Below are 16367 nucleotides of genomic sequence, written 5' to 3'. Positions count from 1 at the left end.
CGCTCTTAGCTCCTGAGCTATTTGGATTCTGTAGGGGGTCAGAGATGAGCAAATGTACACTTGGATGAAGGATCGGACCAAAAGGCACACCCGGCCAAGGGACAGACAGCACGCTGGTGTTGGCACTGGAGCCAGGGTGTTTTCACCCGGAGCTGTTCCCATTAGTGGGGCGTCCCGTACGGTAGGTACCCGGAGGGACCGGGCGTTGATCCCATGCTCAGGGGTGAAGCGACTCCACGCTGCAGGTGTTTCCTGAGGCCTGACATGGCGTGATCGCTGTTTCACAAATCTCCTGTCTTCTGGAGGTCAGTAGACCGGCCTCCCAGGCACAGCAGAGCCTTTGGTCGAAGCCCGACTGCATACGATGCAGGGAATAGGTGGTATTGCTTCTGGCATCCGCACAGGACCAGAGAAGCTTCCAGAAGGGATTTTGGGAATTCCTTCACACCAGCCCCAGGGGACGCCATAGTCCCAGTTTCAGGATAAGCTTTCTTTGCTGTGTCCAGGCTGCCCCGGCCCAGGGCTCCCAAATGTGGAAGGATAAGGATGTCACATTCCCTAAGGTCCCTCAGCTTTGGGATGGCAGGACCCCAAGCAGAATAGTCATTGCCTATTTTCTTGACTCTGGGTCGGGGGGGGGGGGGGTGGTGGTCAACCCAGCGATGAATTTGAAAAATATTCCAGGTCAAATGGACCTGGATTCAAATTCCATTTCATCACTCAGATGCTGTGTGACCCTGGGCAAGTTACTTTCCCTCTCTGACCCCCGTATTTCCCATTTGTGAAATGGGCACGGCGAACGATGAAGGTGATAGGCCCTTTGGGGCTGTTGTGAGGCTCGCGTGGGGGCTGGTGCGAGCGTGGGTGCAGGTGTGTTCTCCGTGTAACCGATCAGAAGCACGCAGCCGTGACTCTTGCCGATATCTGCCTTCACATACTTTTCCGGTACGTGTCCGTGCTTGGGAAAAGAAAAATTTCCAAGTAGTGAATAGATTTGTTCCTGTGGCCACTTTTTAACGGGTACCGACATCTTGCCGTTTCTTTCTTGGTTACCTCCCCCACAGAGGTATTTTATTTATCCCCATCATAGTTTTGCCCTACACAGAATAAAAAGCGAATAAAGGCAGATCCCTGTCGAGCAAGGTAACCTCACGGCCACAAACCATTGTTGCTTTTTCCAATTCTAGCCCCAGAAACCCACAGCCACCTTTACGCGAAGTATCTGTTTATTTTTCATGGCTGCGGTGTCTAAATCCGGCACGGACCCGGCCCAGGTTTCGAAAAGCTGGCCGCCACACAACCACGAAGGCAGCATTTGCTTTTTCCCTATCGGTTATATTTTTTTCCACTATTTCAGGGACTTGTGTGCAGAGCCACGTGGCGGCTCGAGCCTTCATCCCGCTTCCTCCTGGCCGTGTGGGGAAGTGTGCCGATTCATCTCGCTGTGGATTGATGAAATGTGACTTCTAATTTCCTTCCCTCCCCCTCCACCTCCGCTCCATCTTTTTGTGCGGATCTTGTTCACTCATTAGCGGTGACTGACAGGCATTAGTTGACGGAGATGGGGCGGTGGAGAGCAGGCTTCGGGGAAGCTCGGAACACACGTCGCTTGTCGTGTGTGTGTGTTTCCGGTCCAGAGCGATGCCACGGCCCCTTTGTTCCTGGGCTGCTATCTTGCATCCCCTGCCCCACGATGAAGGTCGGGCGGAGTTGGCGACAGGCACGCGGGCCTTACGGGACGCACAGCTCCGTGCTCCACGAAGAAGCCGTGACACTAGGGTTCTAGGCGAAGAGAGGAACGTCTCGCCCACCCGGCAGGGACACGGGGTTTGTGGGGACTGTGTGGGTCATGCCCCAGCTCCTTGCCCACACGTTCCGCTTTCGAAGCCATTCCTCGAGGAGTGTTCTCAGCTCACGGGCCAGAAGCCAGCAGCAGAGGTGGCCGGGTGCAAGCTTTTGCACCCTTCTCCTGGCCGTTCAGCATCTCACCGACTCTGCTGGCACTTAGAGTGCTTCGAGGGCACATTGCAAGGTGGCAGACCCGCTCCAGAGTTTCGTACGTGGCACCGATTCATTTCCGTACAGCAAGGCCTCAAAGATAGGGGGTAATGAAAATGTTACGTGCACAGCGGCATTCGGCCATCTCAGCGTGTCCTCCCCGTGCTAACCAGGGAACATGGCATTCGTCGGGCCTGCTGTGCCCTCTTGTAACTCCACACTTCGGGTTCGAGTGAATGAGTCGATGTGGCGTTTTGACCAACCCTCTCCACCCAGACCAGGCCCCCGCGAAGGATGTTCCGTTAATGTGGCACGGGCCCACTCCTTCCATACCTCAGCTCTCTCTCCCTGTCCTCGTTTTATCACAAATGTGGTCAGAGTCTAATCTGGTGACACGTGACCGGTTCACGTCTGGAACCCGCCAGAGAGAGTGGCTGTATGTTGAGTGCCGTTTTGGCTGTGACTTGAGCAATCGATTAGGCAGCAGATTGATAACATACCCAGGGCCCCGACTTTTAATCCGGTCTTCCTACTGAGCGTGACGGCGGGAGGAGGCGGGAGGGAGGGAAGACGCGTGGCGAGCACCAAGGCTGGTTGACAAGCCGGACCTGCTCCTTTGCTCAGTCACTGTAGGGAAACCCAGTGCACCCGACCTCTGATCTCTTAGTCCTGGCCCTCAGAACCCATGAGGGGAGCTCGTGCAGGGGCCTCCTGCTGGGCGTGTGCCTCCTGGGGTCACACAGGTCATAGCTGCGCCCTGTCCTTCCTGATCACCCTGTTCCCCCAAGACGAAAATATTGGAAAGAGCTTAATGCCCCCTAACATTCATTTGTTCACTTTGCAAATATTGGGTGCTGTAGTGGGTTGAATGGTGACCCCTCCTCCCCCACCCCGAAAGTAATATCCCTGCTTCCTAGCCTCTGGAACCTGTGACTATGACCTCTTTGAAGACTGGGTCTATGCCGGTGTAATTAAGTTAGAGGTCTCAAGGTGAGGTCATCTTGGGTTACCTGGATGGGCCCTAAATCATTGACAAATGTCCTCATAAGGGACAGAAGAGAAGACATAGCAGAGAAGGCCATGTGAAGACAGAGGCAGAGATTGGGGTGACGTGGCCACAAGCCGGGGGCCACCAGAAGCTAGAGGAGGCAAGAGAGTTTCCTCCCTTAGAGACTTGGGAGGGAGCACAGCCCTGCCAACCGTGTCCTTGATGTTGGACTTCCAGCCTCTAGAAGTATGGGAAGAAACATTTCTGCTGTGTTAAGCCCCCCAGTTTGTGGTCATTTGTCACAGCAGCCCCAGGACCCCAGTGCAGAGACTGACTCCGTGCCGGGCTGGGCGCTTCCCGTCCCGTTGCAATGGCGTCAGGATGCGCAAGGTGCATCTGCCGCGGGGCTCAGTGGGTGGGGGTGTTTGTCCTCCAGCCCCCTCCGGCCAAGCTCTGGAGGTCTAATGACTGCATCTTAACTTCATCGCGTCTTTAGAGATGCTTGTTTCAAATACAGTCACGTTCTCAGAGCAAGGTCTTGGTTCAAAGCCTGACCCTGGCTCTTTTCTAAGACCTGGTCCTGCATACGTTTCGCAGCTGTTCTCTCCCTCATTTTTCTTGTCTGTAGAATTGTGCTGTGCTGCCTCCCTCTCTGCCGGGCTTGTCGTCAGCGGATACAGAGTGCTGACCACAGGTCCTGGCCTTATGGGTGGCACTCAGCAAAGGGTGGTAGGGATAGCTGTTGGTGTGGATTAGGGAGGAAAACGGCCAGCTCGGGGCAGCCTAACTGTAGAGAGAAACTTAAACGCTTAGAACCCATACTGTTAACTCATGTCACTTTATTCTATAATTATATATATTCTAAAACTATATATTATTCTAAAACCGACTGGGGGGCTCGGTTAAGCGTCCCGACTCTTGATTTCGGCTCAGGTCATGATCTCACAGTCGTGAGATTAAGCCCCGCATTGGGCTCTGTGCTGAGTGTGGAGCCTGCTTGGGATTCTCTCTCTCTCTCTCTCTCTCTCTCTCTCTCTCTCTCTCTCTCCCCCTCCCTCTCTCTCCCTCTCTCTCTCCCTCCCTCCCTCTCTCTCTCTCTCCCTCTCCCTCCTCTCTCTCCCTCTCTCTCCCCATCAGCATGTGTGTATGCGTGCCCATGTGTGAGCGCTCTCTTTCTCTGTCTTAAAATAAAAACACTTAAAAAACATAAAAATCGTATCTTAAGCTATTTCTGAGTTTAATAAACAGAATCTGAGTCCTCCTCTTGTCAGAGTTGTTCCTGTATATGCCTGTCTTCCCCATAAACCATCCCGGCCGTGTCCTCCCCTCTACCTCCATCCCCTCCCCTCGCGCTTGCTGTCATCTGTGGTCTGTAGTAGGTGCTTGATACGTCCCTGTTCAAATGAAGTCTTCTGAGCCCCATTCTTGAACGTTCTTGCCGTCTCCCTCCTGCCACTCTGAGCACCGTTCAGTGACCATGGTGTCGGTTGGCTCGGCAGGTCTCAATGACTTCAGCTACCTTCACACAAACTGCTTCGAGCTGTCCATCTACGTGGGCTGTGATAAGTATCCGCACGAGAGCGAGCTGCCCGAGGAGTGGGAGAACAATCGGGAGTCCTTAATCGTGTTCATGGAGCAGGTACGGATGGCCTGAGACGCGCTGTGCTGGGGGCCGGCTCAGGACGGGGGTCGGTTAGGGGGCTGAAAGCCCGAGACCGAGTTCACGCTTCGGACGGTGGCTGTCATGCTGGGCCGGCCACAAACAGCGCTGGCGGGAACCATCGTCTGTCTGCACTTGATTCAGCCCCACGAGGTGAGCTGTGTAAGACCACGTTGATTGCCCGCACTGGGTCATAGCGAGTGCGACCGGATGCTGCCCTGTAGGGAGGGGTGACACGTGTCCGAGCCAGCGTGCCCGGACCCCTCGTGTTCGTCTGCTGGGGCCGCATAAAAGCATAGATGCACAGGGAGCTTACGCAACAGAAATTACAGTTCTAGAGTAGGCAAGTCCGAGATCAGGGTGTCAGCAGGTTGGTTTCATTCCGAGGACTCTCCTTGGCTGGCAGGTGGCCGTCTTCTCCCAGGGTCCTCACGTGGTCTTTCCTCTGTGCACACACACTCCTGGGGTCTCTGTGTGTCCACGTTTCCTCTTCTTATAAGGGAAGGTCAGAGCCACCCCAGTGACCTCACCTTAGTGTCATCACATCTTCGAAGATGCTGTCTCCAAATACAGTCACATTCTAAGTTCCTGCGAGTAAGGACTTCACCAGGAATTTGGGGGGATGCAGTTGTGCCCCTCGCACGTGCTGCAGGTGACGGGGTGCTCCCTGGGAGGGTGTCACAGGCACCTGCCAGGGTTCTGCTTGCGGCTGGTGAGGAAGCCCCGCTGTGCACGCTGGGAACCTCACACACCTTCCCTTCCTCCTGCCCTCAGGGACACGCCCCTCTTGCAGCTCTGAGTAAACCAGTTCTCGTTTGGTGCTACAACTAATCCACTAACATCCACGCCCCACTAAGGAACAGACTAACCGGAAACCAGAGGAATAAACAAAAACGAACACTGGGCCTCAGTTATGTGACTGTACCGTGATCCCCATCCATTTGGAAGGACGGTCCTGAGGCTTGCAGGACTGCACATGGAGGCCGCCCTTCCTGTGGGTTGTTGTGGGTGAGGGGGAAGAAACTTTCGGGCAGGGCTAGCGTCCCAGTCTGCCCCACCAGGGTCCCCAGAGACTCTGTGCAGCCCCCAGTGCCTGGCACAGGGGGTGTGAGCCTGTTCTGTCTTGCAAAGCTGTGAACGCTCTCTGTCTGCGCCCTGGAATTTGTGAGGGAAGGCTCTTTCTCATTTCATCCGTGAAAGGAGAGAAGGTTCTGATTATTCTGGAGTAATCCTGTGTAGCCAAGGTGCCTGCTGTGGATAAAATGCACAGGCACAGTAATACGTATAAAGAGTGTCATTGGAAACGATGGTATGCCGGCTTGGGTTGTCACATCATTCTACGGATGGGGAAACTGAGGTACAAGTTTCAGAGTGACACATGTCATGTGACACAGCTAATCCGCAGAAGGGCCCTGTGGACATATGACATAATAGGAATGTCATGTAGGAATGTCAATGTCATTATAGGAATGCCTTTGACTCTCTTCTTTCCTCTCTGACTCTTACGTCATTGGGTCTATGTATTAAGTCATTATCGATTAGGGAAGTCCAAATAAATGTGCCGATAAAAAATTAAATTCCATTTTTACTGGGTGTGGTTTTTATGAGCCATCTAAGCTCCTAAAATTTTTTAAGCCTCTGGAATAATTGAACTTCAGGGGAAGACTTCCCAGTACATGGACCCAAAAGGAATACAGAAATTTGCACACCAAATGCAGGCACAGCCAGGGAGCTTTCGAGCTAGATACGGCTTTGAGAGGCTTCCTGGGGGCACTGGGCTGGCATTCGGCTTACAGCCGTCTTCACTGTGCGTGTTGGGTTGAGTGAGTCGTGAGCTCACCGTTTCCTGTCGTGTTTCTGAGCAGGTCCATCGTGGCATCAAAGGCATGGTGAGGGACGCCCACGGAAAAGGAATTCCCAATGCCATCATCTCCGTGGAAGGTGTTAACCACGACATCCGAACAGGTAACCGCGAGTGTAGATGAACTGTCTCTCAGTAGGAAATATCTGTTTCCTTGAAGCATTTTTCTTGGGTCAACACCACGTGTTGCATGCCAGAAACTTCGTACGGAGAGCTGAACGATTGTCTCCTGCCTCAAACTTAACCGTGGAGACCCTGGGAGGCAAGGCTCTCAGCCTGTGCTTTCTGGTGTCTCCCTCATTCATGTGAAAACCAGATGCTCGGGGGGGGGGGGGGGATGTTAAAGGACCCACTGGGGGGGGGGGAAGTTAAAGGACCCACTGGCGGGTGGGGCCTGGGTTCAGGCGTCTGACACCCAGCCCCAGGCATGTCCCTGCTCACTCAGGGCTTTCGTGCTGCTGTGAAACCCACGAAGCCTCTCCCTTGTGCCCAGGGCTGTCGTCACCCGGGGTGGCGCTCAGTGTGTTCGGTGGGATATGAGGAAACACTGACCTTGACTTTGACGGGTAGTGTGGGCAGCATGATGTCGTGGCAGGTGCGCAGGGAACAGAATTGGCGAGAAGCCTAAATCCGCTTGTGTGCAGGGGCTCTGGTGGAGACGGTGCGTCTGCACACAGAGGTCTTTGTCCGCCGGGGACACTCTGGGGAGCGCTGCGTGCGTCATAGTGTAGGCGGATGCGCTTTGCTTTGGTGTCAGCTGTAGTGAGCGAGGCATTGGGACCGGGCCCTGTGTTTGTTTCCCGCGGGGGGGGGGGGGGGGGGGGGGGGAGACAACTGACCGCAAACTTAAAGAATTAGAAATTTATTCCCTCACTGCTATGGCGGCCGAAGGTGTCAGCAGGGCCGTCCTCCCTCTGGAGCCCCTGGGGAGGATCCCTCCTTGGCTCTTGCGGCTTCTGGTGGCTGTACGTGCCCCTGAGCTTCCTTGGCCCCATCACTCCAGTCTCTGCCTCCATCTTCCGTGGCCTCCCCCTGTGTCTCCTCTCTCTCGGATAAGGACACCTGTCATTGGATTTAGGGCCTACCTACGCCATCCAGGATGGTCTCATCTTGAGATCCTTAGTTATACCTGCAAAGATCCTTTTCCCAAACAAGGTCACATTCGCAGGATCTGGATTAGGGTCTAGGTAGTAGGATGTGGACCCTTCTGGGGGCCATCATTCAACCTACTACAGGTCCTACCTGGGCACAGAGAACAGAGTCAGCAGTAGGAGAAGGGAAATCGTGATCGCCATGAGAAAGACCTGTTCAGCCCTCGGACACGCTTGAACAACTGGGAGAGACAGGATATGAGGCCAGCTCAGCAGGTGTTTGGTGTGGCCTGACCTGTACCCCTTGGCTCAGGGGCTTACGCTGTGCTGGGTCGGCCAGCGGTCTGGGTTTGCCTGGGACTGGGGGTGGTTCCCAGGATGTGTGACTTCGGATTTAAAATGGGGGACAATCCCAGGGAAACCGGGTCAAGTTCACTTTCCTCCCGTGTCCCCCGCGTGCTATCACCTGTAAAGCCGATGAGAGTTGGGATGATACACAAGGTGCCCATACGGAACAGATGCTCCGCCTTGGTTCTGCCCTACAACCCCTGCTCTGTCAGCACATGGATACAGAATCTATGCCCGCTCACCTCCTCCTTAGCTGCCAGCCGGTCCGACCCGTGGCACCTGCCAGGCTCACCGTGGTACCCCGGGCAGGCTTCTCCTGTGTCTGCCCTCGTAGCCCCGCAGCCAGGGCAAGCTTGTCATCAGCTAACTGGGTCATATCACCCTTTTATCGAGCCCCACAGGGGCACCCCAAAGTCCTCAGGGCACGCGCGTGGCCATACAGGATTAGGCTGCTGGTTACCTCCCAAACCTCTCCTGGGGTGACCGGCTATCTTGGTTTGCCCAGGACTGTCCCCATTTAAAAGTGAAAATCGTTGAGTCTCCGTTTCGGTCAAACAGTCACTGCCCTGTGCTTGCTGTCCTCGGTAGTCCCCCCCGGCTCCTTCCTCGAGGACTCAGGCCACACCTTGGGGTCCTCGCTCCAGCCCCTCCTACTGCCCGAACCTCCTTCCCTCGAGAACCCCTCGGTTCCTTCCTCGTCCCCTTCGGGTCGCTGCTCAGATGTCACCGTGTCAACGAGGCCCACCACGGTGGCCACGTTTTCTAACCCCGTACGCCTGCCCCTACCACCTGCTGCTTCCTCTGAGCCTCCAGCTTTCTCCTCCCGTAGCGTCTCCACTGCCGGCCTCTGACACCCTGCAGGCCAAGCCCGTACCTCTGGCACCTGTTTTGTTCCTGCTTCTCCCCCGCTTGCTCCAGACCAGGCGTCCTTGACTCTTTTGTGCCTCGGTGAAGTGCAGGCTGCACTCAGTAGGTGCTTAATGAATATTTGTTGGATGAATGGATGAAGGGATGAGTTTGAACGAATGAATGGACACGGCATGGTGTTTCCGGGAGTGCGCAGAGAATGGCAGAGCTGGGATTTGAGCCAGGGGCTTGAGACTGTGAATGCAGTGCCCCTGCCCCTGTGCTGCCCCTCCTGAGCGGACAGGAGCCTTTTCTCCACAAACCCTTCACATGCATTAACAGACCCGGTCCTTCCAACACACGCTCCCATTTGACCCGTGAGGAACCGAAGCCTCTGGGGCCTTCGGACGGAGTAGGCTGGGATTCAGGCTGCACACACGTGCTGCTCAGTGACGGGCCGTCTGCCGACGTGCCTGCTACAGAAAGCCAGTTATCGTTTCAAGTTTTTTTTTGATGTTTATTTTTGAAGGAGGGAGAGAGACAGAGCGTGAGGGGGGAGGGGCAGAGAGAGAGGGAGACACAGAATCGGAAGCAGGCTCCGGGCTCCGAGCCGTCAGCCCAGAGCCCGACGCGGGGCTCGAACCCGTAAACCACGAGATCACGACCTGAGCCGAAGTCGGAGGCTTAACCGACGGAGCCACCCGGGCTCCCCAAGCCGATTTTTGTTTCAGTGGGTGAAATGGAGCTGAAATGCCACGCGGTGTGATGCCATGACTCGCCTTCCTGTTTTCTGAAACTCCCTCCTCCTCATGCTTGAGGACCTTACAGCCCCTGCCCGTGAGGTTTCACATTGTGCAGCGTGGCATTTGGTACATCGAGGCCCCTCCCGGGCAGCCGCTGGTTCCTTCGTTCATTCACTTACTCATTCATGCATTCAGCACGCAGATTCCAGACTTGCGATGGGCCGGGTGTTACGCAAGGTGCTGGAGATCGTTAGGAACAGAAGGGACTGTATTTTAAACGTTGCCAACAAGCTCCTGTGAAAGAATGATTCATAAAAGAGCCTAGAACATTCTTGGGACAATTCGTGCTTTGTACACAATGTGAGAAAACATGAGGGTTTTAAATGGAATTGGAGAGAAAGAGTCCCAGGGACCCCACAAGCCCGAAGAGAGTGCTATGCCTACTGAGCTCTGAACCTCAAGCCCCTGTAATCACAGAGATGGTTTCGATGAGCCGATGGGAGCCGCCTGCCCATCTCCCTTTATTTCCCCACGAAAATAATTTCCCAGTGTATTCTCATGATACATAAACTCCATACTTCACACATGGCTCTTTACTATATTGGTTTCAGCCTCTTTCGGTGCTCGACTTAAGCCCTGCATTTGCCTTGATTTCTCTCTGAGCTTCTGTGACCTGACAAGTTTTGTTTCCGGAGGGATTTTGCAGAAACTAAACAGGGGAATTGAATTTCACAGAGAGAGAAGCAAGTACGAATGCTTTCTGTCTAGAAATAAGACACGTAATAAGTATGTTGGCCAAACACCTGGCTCAGAAAGCCCCCTGAGCGTCCTCTGTCTGGTGGGCACTGACCTGACCTGCTAACGAGTGGACATTTGTTAGCGCCTGGGTTGTTCCTTCTGTCCACCGTGCTGAGCGATGCCAGCTGTGGAAGCGCCCCCCCCCCATAATTCCGCAGAACATTCACCCTTGAACACAGACCTGCTCACCCAGTGATAGGGGTAGTGACCTAACACGCTGATCCCTGAGTTTCACAAGGTAGATGGTTCTAGACTTTACCAGGGGTCGGGGCTGGAAGCACATAACAAGAGCCCTGGGGGTAAGCGTGGGGAAAGCCGATGCAAGAACTTCCGGGGGAGAGGGTGCATTGCCAGGCAGATGAGAGATTCAGGCCTCTTCCATGTTTCTGAAATGGAAACTTATAGATTATAGAGCTGGCCCACCTCATTCTGATTCCGTGGATCGAAACAGATTCCCGATGGTTTCATTTTTTTTGGGGGGGGGGAATTTTTAATGTTTATTTTTGAGAGAGAGGGAGAGTCGGAGTGCGAGCGGGGGGAGGAGCAGAGAGAGAGAAGGAGACACAGAATCTGAAGCAGACTCCAGGCCCTGAGCTGTCAGCCCAGAGTCTGATGTGGGGCTCGAGCCCACGACTCGTGAGATCATGGCCTGAGCCGCAGTTGGACGCTTAACCCACTGAGCCACCCAGGCACCCCTGCCATGGTTTCGTTTTTAACGTATCCTGTTGAGCACCTCCTGTATGCTGGCCTAGAGATACTGTGGTAAACGAGACAGATATGCCCCTCACCTCAAACAGTGTACATTCTAGTGGGGGGAGACATATAAGTAGTTGCCAAGGAAAATTTAAAAGGTGATTGCAGACTATGATGATAGCCCAGAAAGAATTTGGAGGATATATAGAAACTGGTGGGAAAGCCAAAGAAGGTTCCCTCCCTGAAGGGATGAGCACAAGCTGGTCTTTGGAAGAACAGGGAACAGTATTTCGGTTGGAAGAAACAGTAATTACAGAGGTTTAGAATCAAGAGTTAAAGACCAAACTCGTGGGGTTTGTTTGTGGCTGGAGGGGGTGGGGGGCAAAGGGGAGTGGCCTGCGAGGACCCGGTGGGGATTTTCTTGGAAGACTCATCCCCTAGAGGCATGGAACAGAACTCATTGCTTTTGAATTACAAAAAGTTGGCTTTATTATTAAGAAACAAACTTTAGACATTTAAAGACATCTCAAGGATAAAAGAGCACAGGAGTTGGGGGAACAGCATATGCAAAGGCCCTGAGGTGTAACGTGTCTGGCCCATTCCGGGAACCAGTGGGAGGTGTTCTGAGTGCCTGGGATGCAGCAATGTGAGCTGTCCATGTGACCGTGCTCAAAAGACAGGTTCAAGAACAGGGCAGCATGACATGAGAAGAAGGAGGCCCCCACCATGTGGAGGAGGGAGCCTTCTGCTTTGGAGGAAGAAGAATCCCTTCTTACAAACCTCCTTATACACTTAGCGGTGCCCATCAGCATTTATTAATTATGGGTTGTTGTTTTTTTGCCCCTTCTCTGCTCAGTGAGCACCTCCCTTGGTGAGGACCCTGCCCCCTTCCCTGGGGTGTTTCAAAATGACCCAAAGTACTCTCGAGATGGTGCACTCTGAGAGGTCTCGCCTCCAGAGGCCTCTAGCCGCTCAGACAGCCTTTCCGGGCGGCCGGCTCTTGGCCTTAACACATCCGTCTGGTGTTCGCAGGGGAAAAAGCATCCACAGGAGTTAGGACTTAGTAAGTTCAAGTTCACGTGTTAATAAGACATTGGGTTCCATGTGTGTGTTTCTCTTTACCACATTCAATCCCCCAGGCATTCACGGAGGGCACACCGTACGAAACACACTAGAAGTGTTGAGGAGTGAGACACAGGCTCTCAAGGAGCCGACAGCTTAGCACAGGGCCTAGCCTCACACTCGAGGACGCGCGGTCTGGTAGGACAGGTGAGATGCGTGAAGGGGGTGGCACTTTCAGGTTTGCCCGGGTGCCGCGGGACCCCAGAGGGAGGTCTCAAAGGGTGAATGGCATTGTGACGCTCGGGGAACCCCTGACGGGCTCTTGCCTCCTGAAAAGCATGAGATGGCCTTTTATTTGGTTGAAAAGCTTGCACTGTCACCCAAGGAAGACATAGGGTGGGCGCAGCGCTGAGAAAGCCGGGGAGCCAGCCACGTGCGTTGTCTGCACCCCGACCTCTCACCCTGAGTCCTGTTTACCAGTTAGCAGGCCGAACTGCCTGCATAGTTCGTTTTTTTACGGCATTTGGTGTTCTCGTGAGCTCACTTAATTGCATCCGTGTGTCTCAGATGAATAAAGATTATCCTCTACACCTGATGCTTCAAAACGTTATGTTTTGTGGGAGATACATATTCACACACGCACACAGAGTTTTCTCCCGTCCCTTGGAAGACTTCAGGGCTTGTGTAGACACGTGAGCCTTGCCCAGGGCCTCCTTAGCCCCTTTCCTCATCCTCTCCTGGCCCCAAAGCTTTAGAGCAGCTGGGACACTCAGATTGCCATAAGAGAGAGAGCCTAACCTGCTGATTACTAGCTGTGCGACCTTGTGCAGGACTTTATGCCTCCCTGGGCACCAGATTACTCAGCTAGAAAAGGGAGTAATCATACAACGTGTGTTAAAGGCTTGCTTGGAGACTCAGTGGATCAGTGCCTGCCTTGACCTTCCGGGTACCACGTCCTCTGCGGGGTCACTGGTTACCCATGCCCTGAAGTCTCTTTAACATCGGGGGTCTGCGTGTCCTCGGCAGGCTGCAGGCTCCTGGGGAGGAGAGCCTTGGCCCGGAACCCATCTATGCAACAGAGATCTAGCCTAGAGCTAGGACACGGGTCCCGTTACGTGCTTATGGGGTGACTGACCAGCAGTGTCCCTGGGGAGACAGGAGCTCAGGCTTGCAGCATTGGTGAATGTCACTGCCCCTGAAGCTTCAGGCTTCTCTTGGCCCCCGGGCCAAGAATGAGGGCCATGGAATGGGGTGCAGATACCACGCCTCCTCCCAGATCACTTGGCCCTGGCCCCCTGTGGTCCTTTATTTCTCTTTTCGAAAGTGAAGACTCCCACCCCTTGAAAGAATTCCTATTCTGTATTTATAGCCATGCTAAGGGAGGCCAGGAAGCCAGGCACTGATGGCTTTTCAAGATGGCATTTTGTGGCGAGGGCACGCCATTTGGAAGCTCAGCTTGGTAATGAATGGTGTGTATTGTCACAGAGGAAGGAGTGTGAGTGATCATTTCTCCATCTCCAGTCACGAGTATTAACACCACGGGGAGCCTTCACCCCGAACCCCTGCCTGGTGAAACCATTAAGGTGGCTTCCAAAGAGGAAAACATCTCAGCTCCCAAAATGCATTAAGAATTTGCATCGGCGGGGGCTCAGATTCCACACCGCCTGCCTCTGAGTCTCTCTCCGGCTGGGAGGCTGGTCCCGGAGTAACAGGACTGCTGGTATAGCTGTGTTAGAAGAGAACCTCTGAATTCCCTGCTTTCTTTTCACAGCCAGCGATGGGGACTACTGGCGCCTCCTGAACCCCGGGGAGTACGTGGTCACGGCCAAGGCGGAAGGGTTCACCTCGTCCACCAAGAACTGCATGGTCGGCTACGACATGGGGGCCACACGGTGTGACTTCACTCTCAGCAAAACCAACCTGGCCCGGATCAGGGAGATCATGGAAAAGTTTGGGAAGCAGCCCGTCAGCCTGCCAGCCAGGCGGCTGAAGCTGCGCGGGCGGAAGAGACGGCAGCGCGGGGGACGTGCCAACACTTGAGGCCTGTCCCGGACCCTTGCAAATTAAACCACCCCCAGCCGTAGCTCCATAGAGGACTCCCCGCTGTTTTTCTCTGTAATTCACGAAGGCCTGGGAGAATGCGTGCATTGCAAGCCTGGCCCCGAGGGGAGGGCTGAAAGCTTAGGATATTTTTGTTTCTTTGTTCCATTTTTCCAAATAACTTGGACAGATCAGCACAGAAAGGCTGGTAGGAGTGAGATTTCAGCAGCTCAGCCTGGGAATCGGAGACAGAGAGGGGGCCTTGCCCGCTCAGGGTCTCCTGGCCGCACAGGAAGGGAAGCCAAGGCTTCCCCTGCTGGCATGCCAGCAAGAGCCCCTCACGCATTTGCATTTCGCTGGGCTCCAATCGCAGCGTCCTGGGGCCCTGCTGTCCCAGAAGTTACCATTTGAGACGCTTCTGGGCCCTCTGAGAGAATCCACCCTCTCTGGCCCCGGGGCATTCCAAGCTGCTGCAGATTGATTCTGCCCTCTGTGGACAATGGAGACATTACCAAGTGAGCAGCGGTGAGCCTCTAGAATCCATTCGGTCTCCCTTTCAACAAAGGACAGTGTTTCTAAAAGGAGAGAAAGGCTGAGCTAGTCCACCAGTGATTGGTCGGCAGCTGCCAGTGGGGCTCATCTGCAGGGTCCACAGAGAACCCCCGGGCCCCTTGCTGGTCCAGCAGCCCTGGGGGCAGAGCGGGAGGGAACCTGGCATCTAGCCCGGTCCCCTCTTTGATCTGCAGGGACTTGAGAAGGGCCAGGAGGCAGATCACCGGCAGCCCTCTCACTGCCTCAGATGTGCCCCCTTTCACGGAAATGGGTGCACGTAAGTTGGCTTAACATCTCCAAGGGAGTTATTTTTGATGTGTGGGATGCCAGACCTTCAAATTAGGCCACGAGTGATGAAAAGCTCCTAGGATTATCTGTGGATTATTGGTTTGGGAGGGGTTGTCGGATGACCATCCAAGAACACAGCCTGTCTACTTTTTCTTGATATTGCTGCCTCACTGACCTGGGAAGAAAGAAAAATAAAGCAAGCAAATGGTGACATCTTTCCGGCGTGTGGTTTTCCTGAGCAGACCCGCGCCCACCCCAGGGGCTCGCCCCACTGCCTCTCCCAGAGGTCAGGCACCCCCAGAGAAGAGCCTGCCCGGGGAGGGGTATCCCGTGGGCCTACCAAATTTGGTAGAGGGTGCGGACAGCCATGTGTTCCTGCCCCCTCCCCAGGAGAGCCGTGCGCCTAGGTAAAAGCGCCCTGACACCTGGGACCTCCTAGTGACTGCTGGGGATGTCGGTGAGCCTCTTTCCGGAAACGATCCGGATGCGACTTTCTGACAGTCTACACCAGAGATTGCAAACTTGCCTTCTAAAGGATCAGATAGTAAACATTTCAGGCTCGGCGGCCAGTCTCTGTCGCACGTACTTAACCCTGCTATGGTGGCACAGAAGCAGACGTGCATAAAACACAAAGGGACAGGCATGGGTGTGTTTCAGTAAAACTTTGTAAAGCCTGGGAGGCTCAGTCGGTTGAGCGCCCGACTCTTGGTTTCGGCTCAGGTCATGATCCCAGGGTGGTGGGACTGAGCCCCGCGTCAGACTCCACTCTGAACGTGGAGCCTGCTTCAGAGTCTCTCTCTCGTGGGCTCTCTCTCCCTCTGCCCCCCTCTGTCACTTGCACATGCTCTCTCTCTCTCTCTCAAACAAAACTTGATTTATCAAAACGCATGGCAGTTAGATTTGAACGCTCAAGCCGGGGCGCAGCTAGCTGGCCCTGGCTCTAAGCCAGGGCTGTGCGATAGAACTTTCTGGGATGATGGGAATGTTCTATTCCGTGCCATCTCACACAGCAGTCACTTAGACGCATGTGACCAGTGGGCACTTGAAATGTGGTTCGTGCCACTTAGGGCCAGAATTTCTAGCGCTGAATACTTTCCGGTAATTTAAGTTTCACTTTTAATCGCCACGCTAGCCCGTGTAGCTCTCCGCCGAGCCACTGGTCGGAAAAATTGGCAGCCTTAGATGGGGTGGGTGGTGATAGGAATAAAGCCTTTGAGACGAGAAGCCAGCGCGGCAGTGCGGAAGGACTAACCGCGGCAAGCGCGTCAGCTCAGCAGACTGGGTTTGTCAGGTCCCTGCACTTGGTGCTGAGATGAGTCAGTCTTCCTGCCAGTGACTAGCAGCGTACCCTTCGGGCTGCGGTACACGGCTTGCGTGTCTGTGACATTCTCTGCCATCT

General features: G+C 54.4%; 1 protein-coding gene across 1 annotated transcript in view; it reads left to right on the top strand.

Annotated features, from left to right (window-relative positions):
• Positions 1-15175, top strand: part of CPXM2 (carboxypeptidase X, M14 family member 2) — a 140687-nt gene extending 125512 nt beyond the window's left edge. The window contains exons 12-14 of the mRNA XM_042908489.1: positions 4486-4625; positions 6512-6611; positions 13860-15175. Of these exons, the coding sequence (XP_042764423.1) occupies positions 4486-4625; positions 6512-6611; positions 13860-14128 (509 nt within the window). The 3' untranslated portion in view covers positions 14129-15175. The remainder of the gene's footprint in view (positions 1-4485; positions 4626-6511; positions 6612-13859) is intronic.
• Positions 15176-16367: the final 1192 nt, after the last annotated feature.

The sequence above is a fragment of the Panthera leo genome, chromosome D2 (genome assembly GCF_018350215.1).
Source record: "Panthera leo isolate Ple1 chromosome D2, P.leo_Ple1_pat1.1, whole genome shotgun sequence".
Classification (NCBI taxonomy): Eukaryota; Metazoa; Chordata; class Mammalia; order Carnivora; family Felidae; genus Panthera; species Panthera leo.
This window is presented reverse-complemented; position numbering and strand designations above follow the sequence as displayed.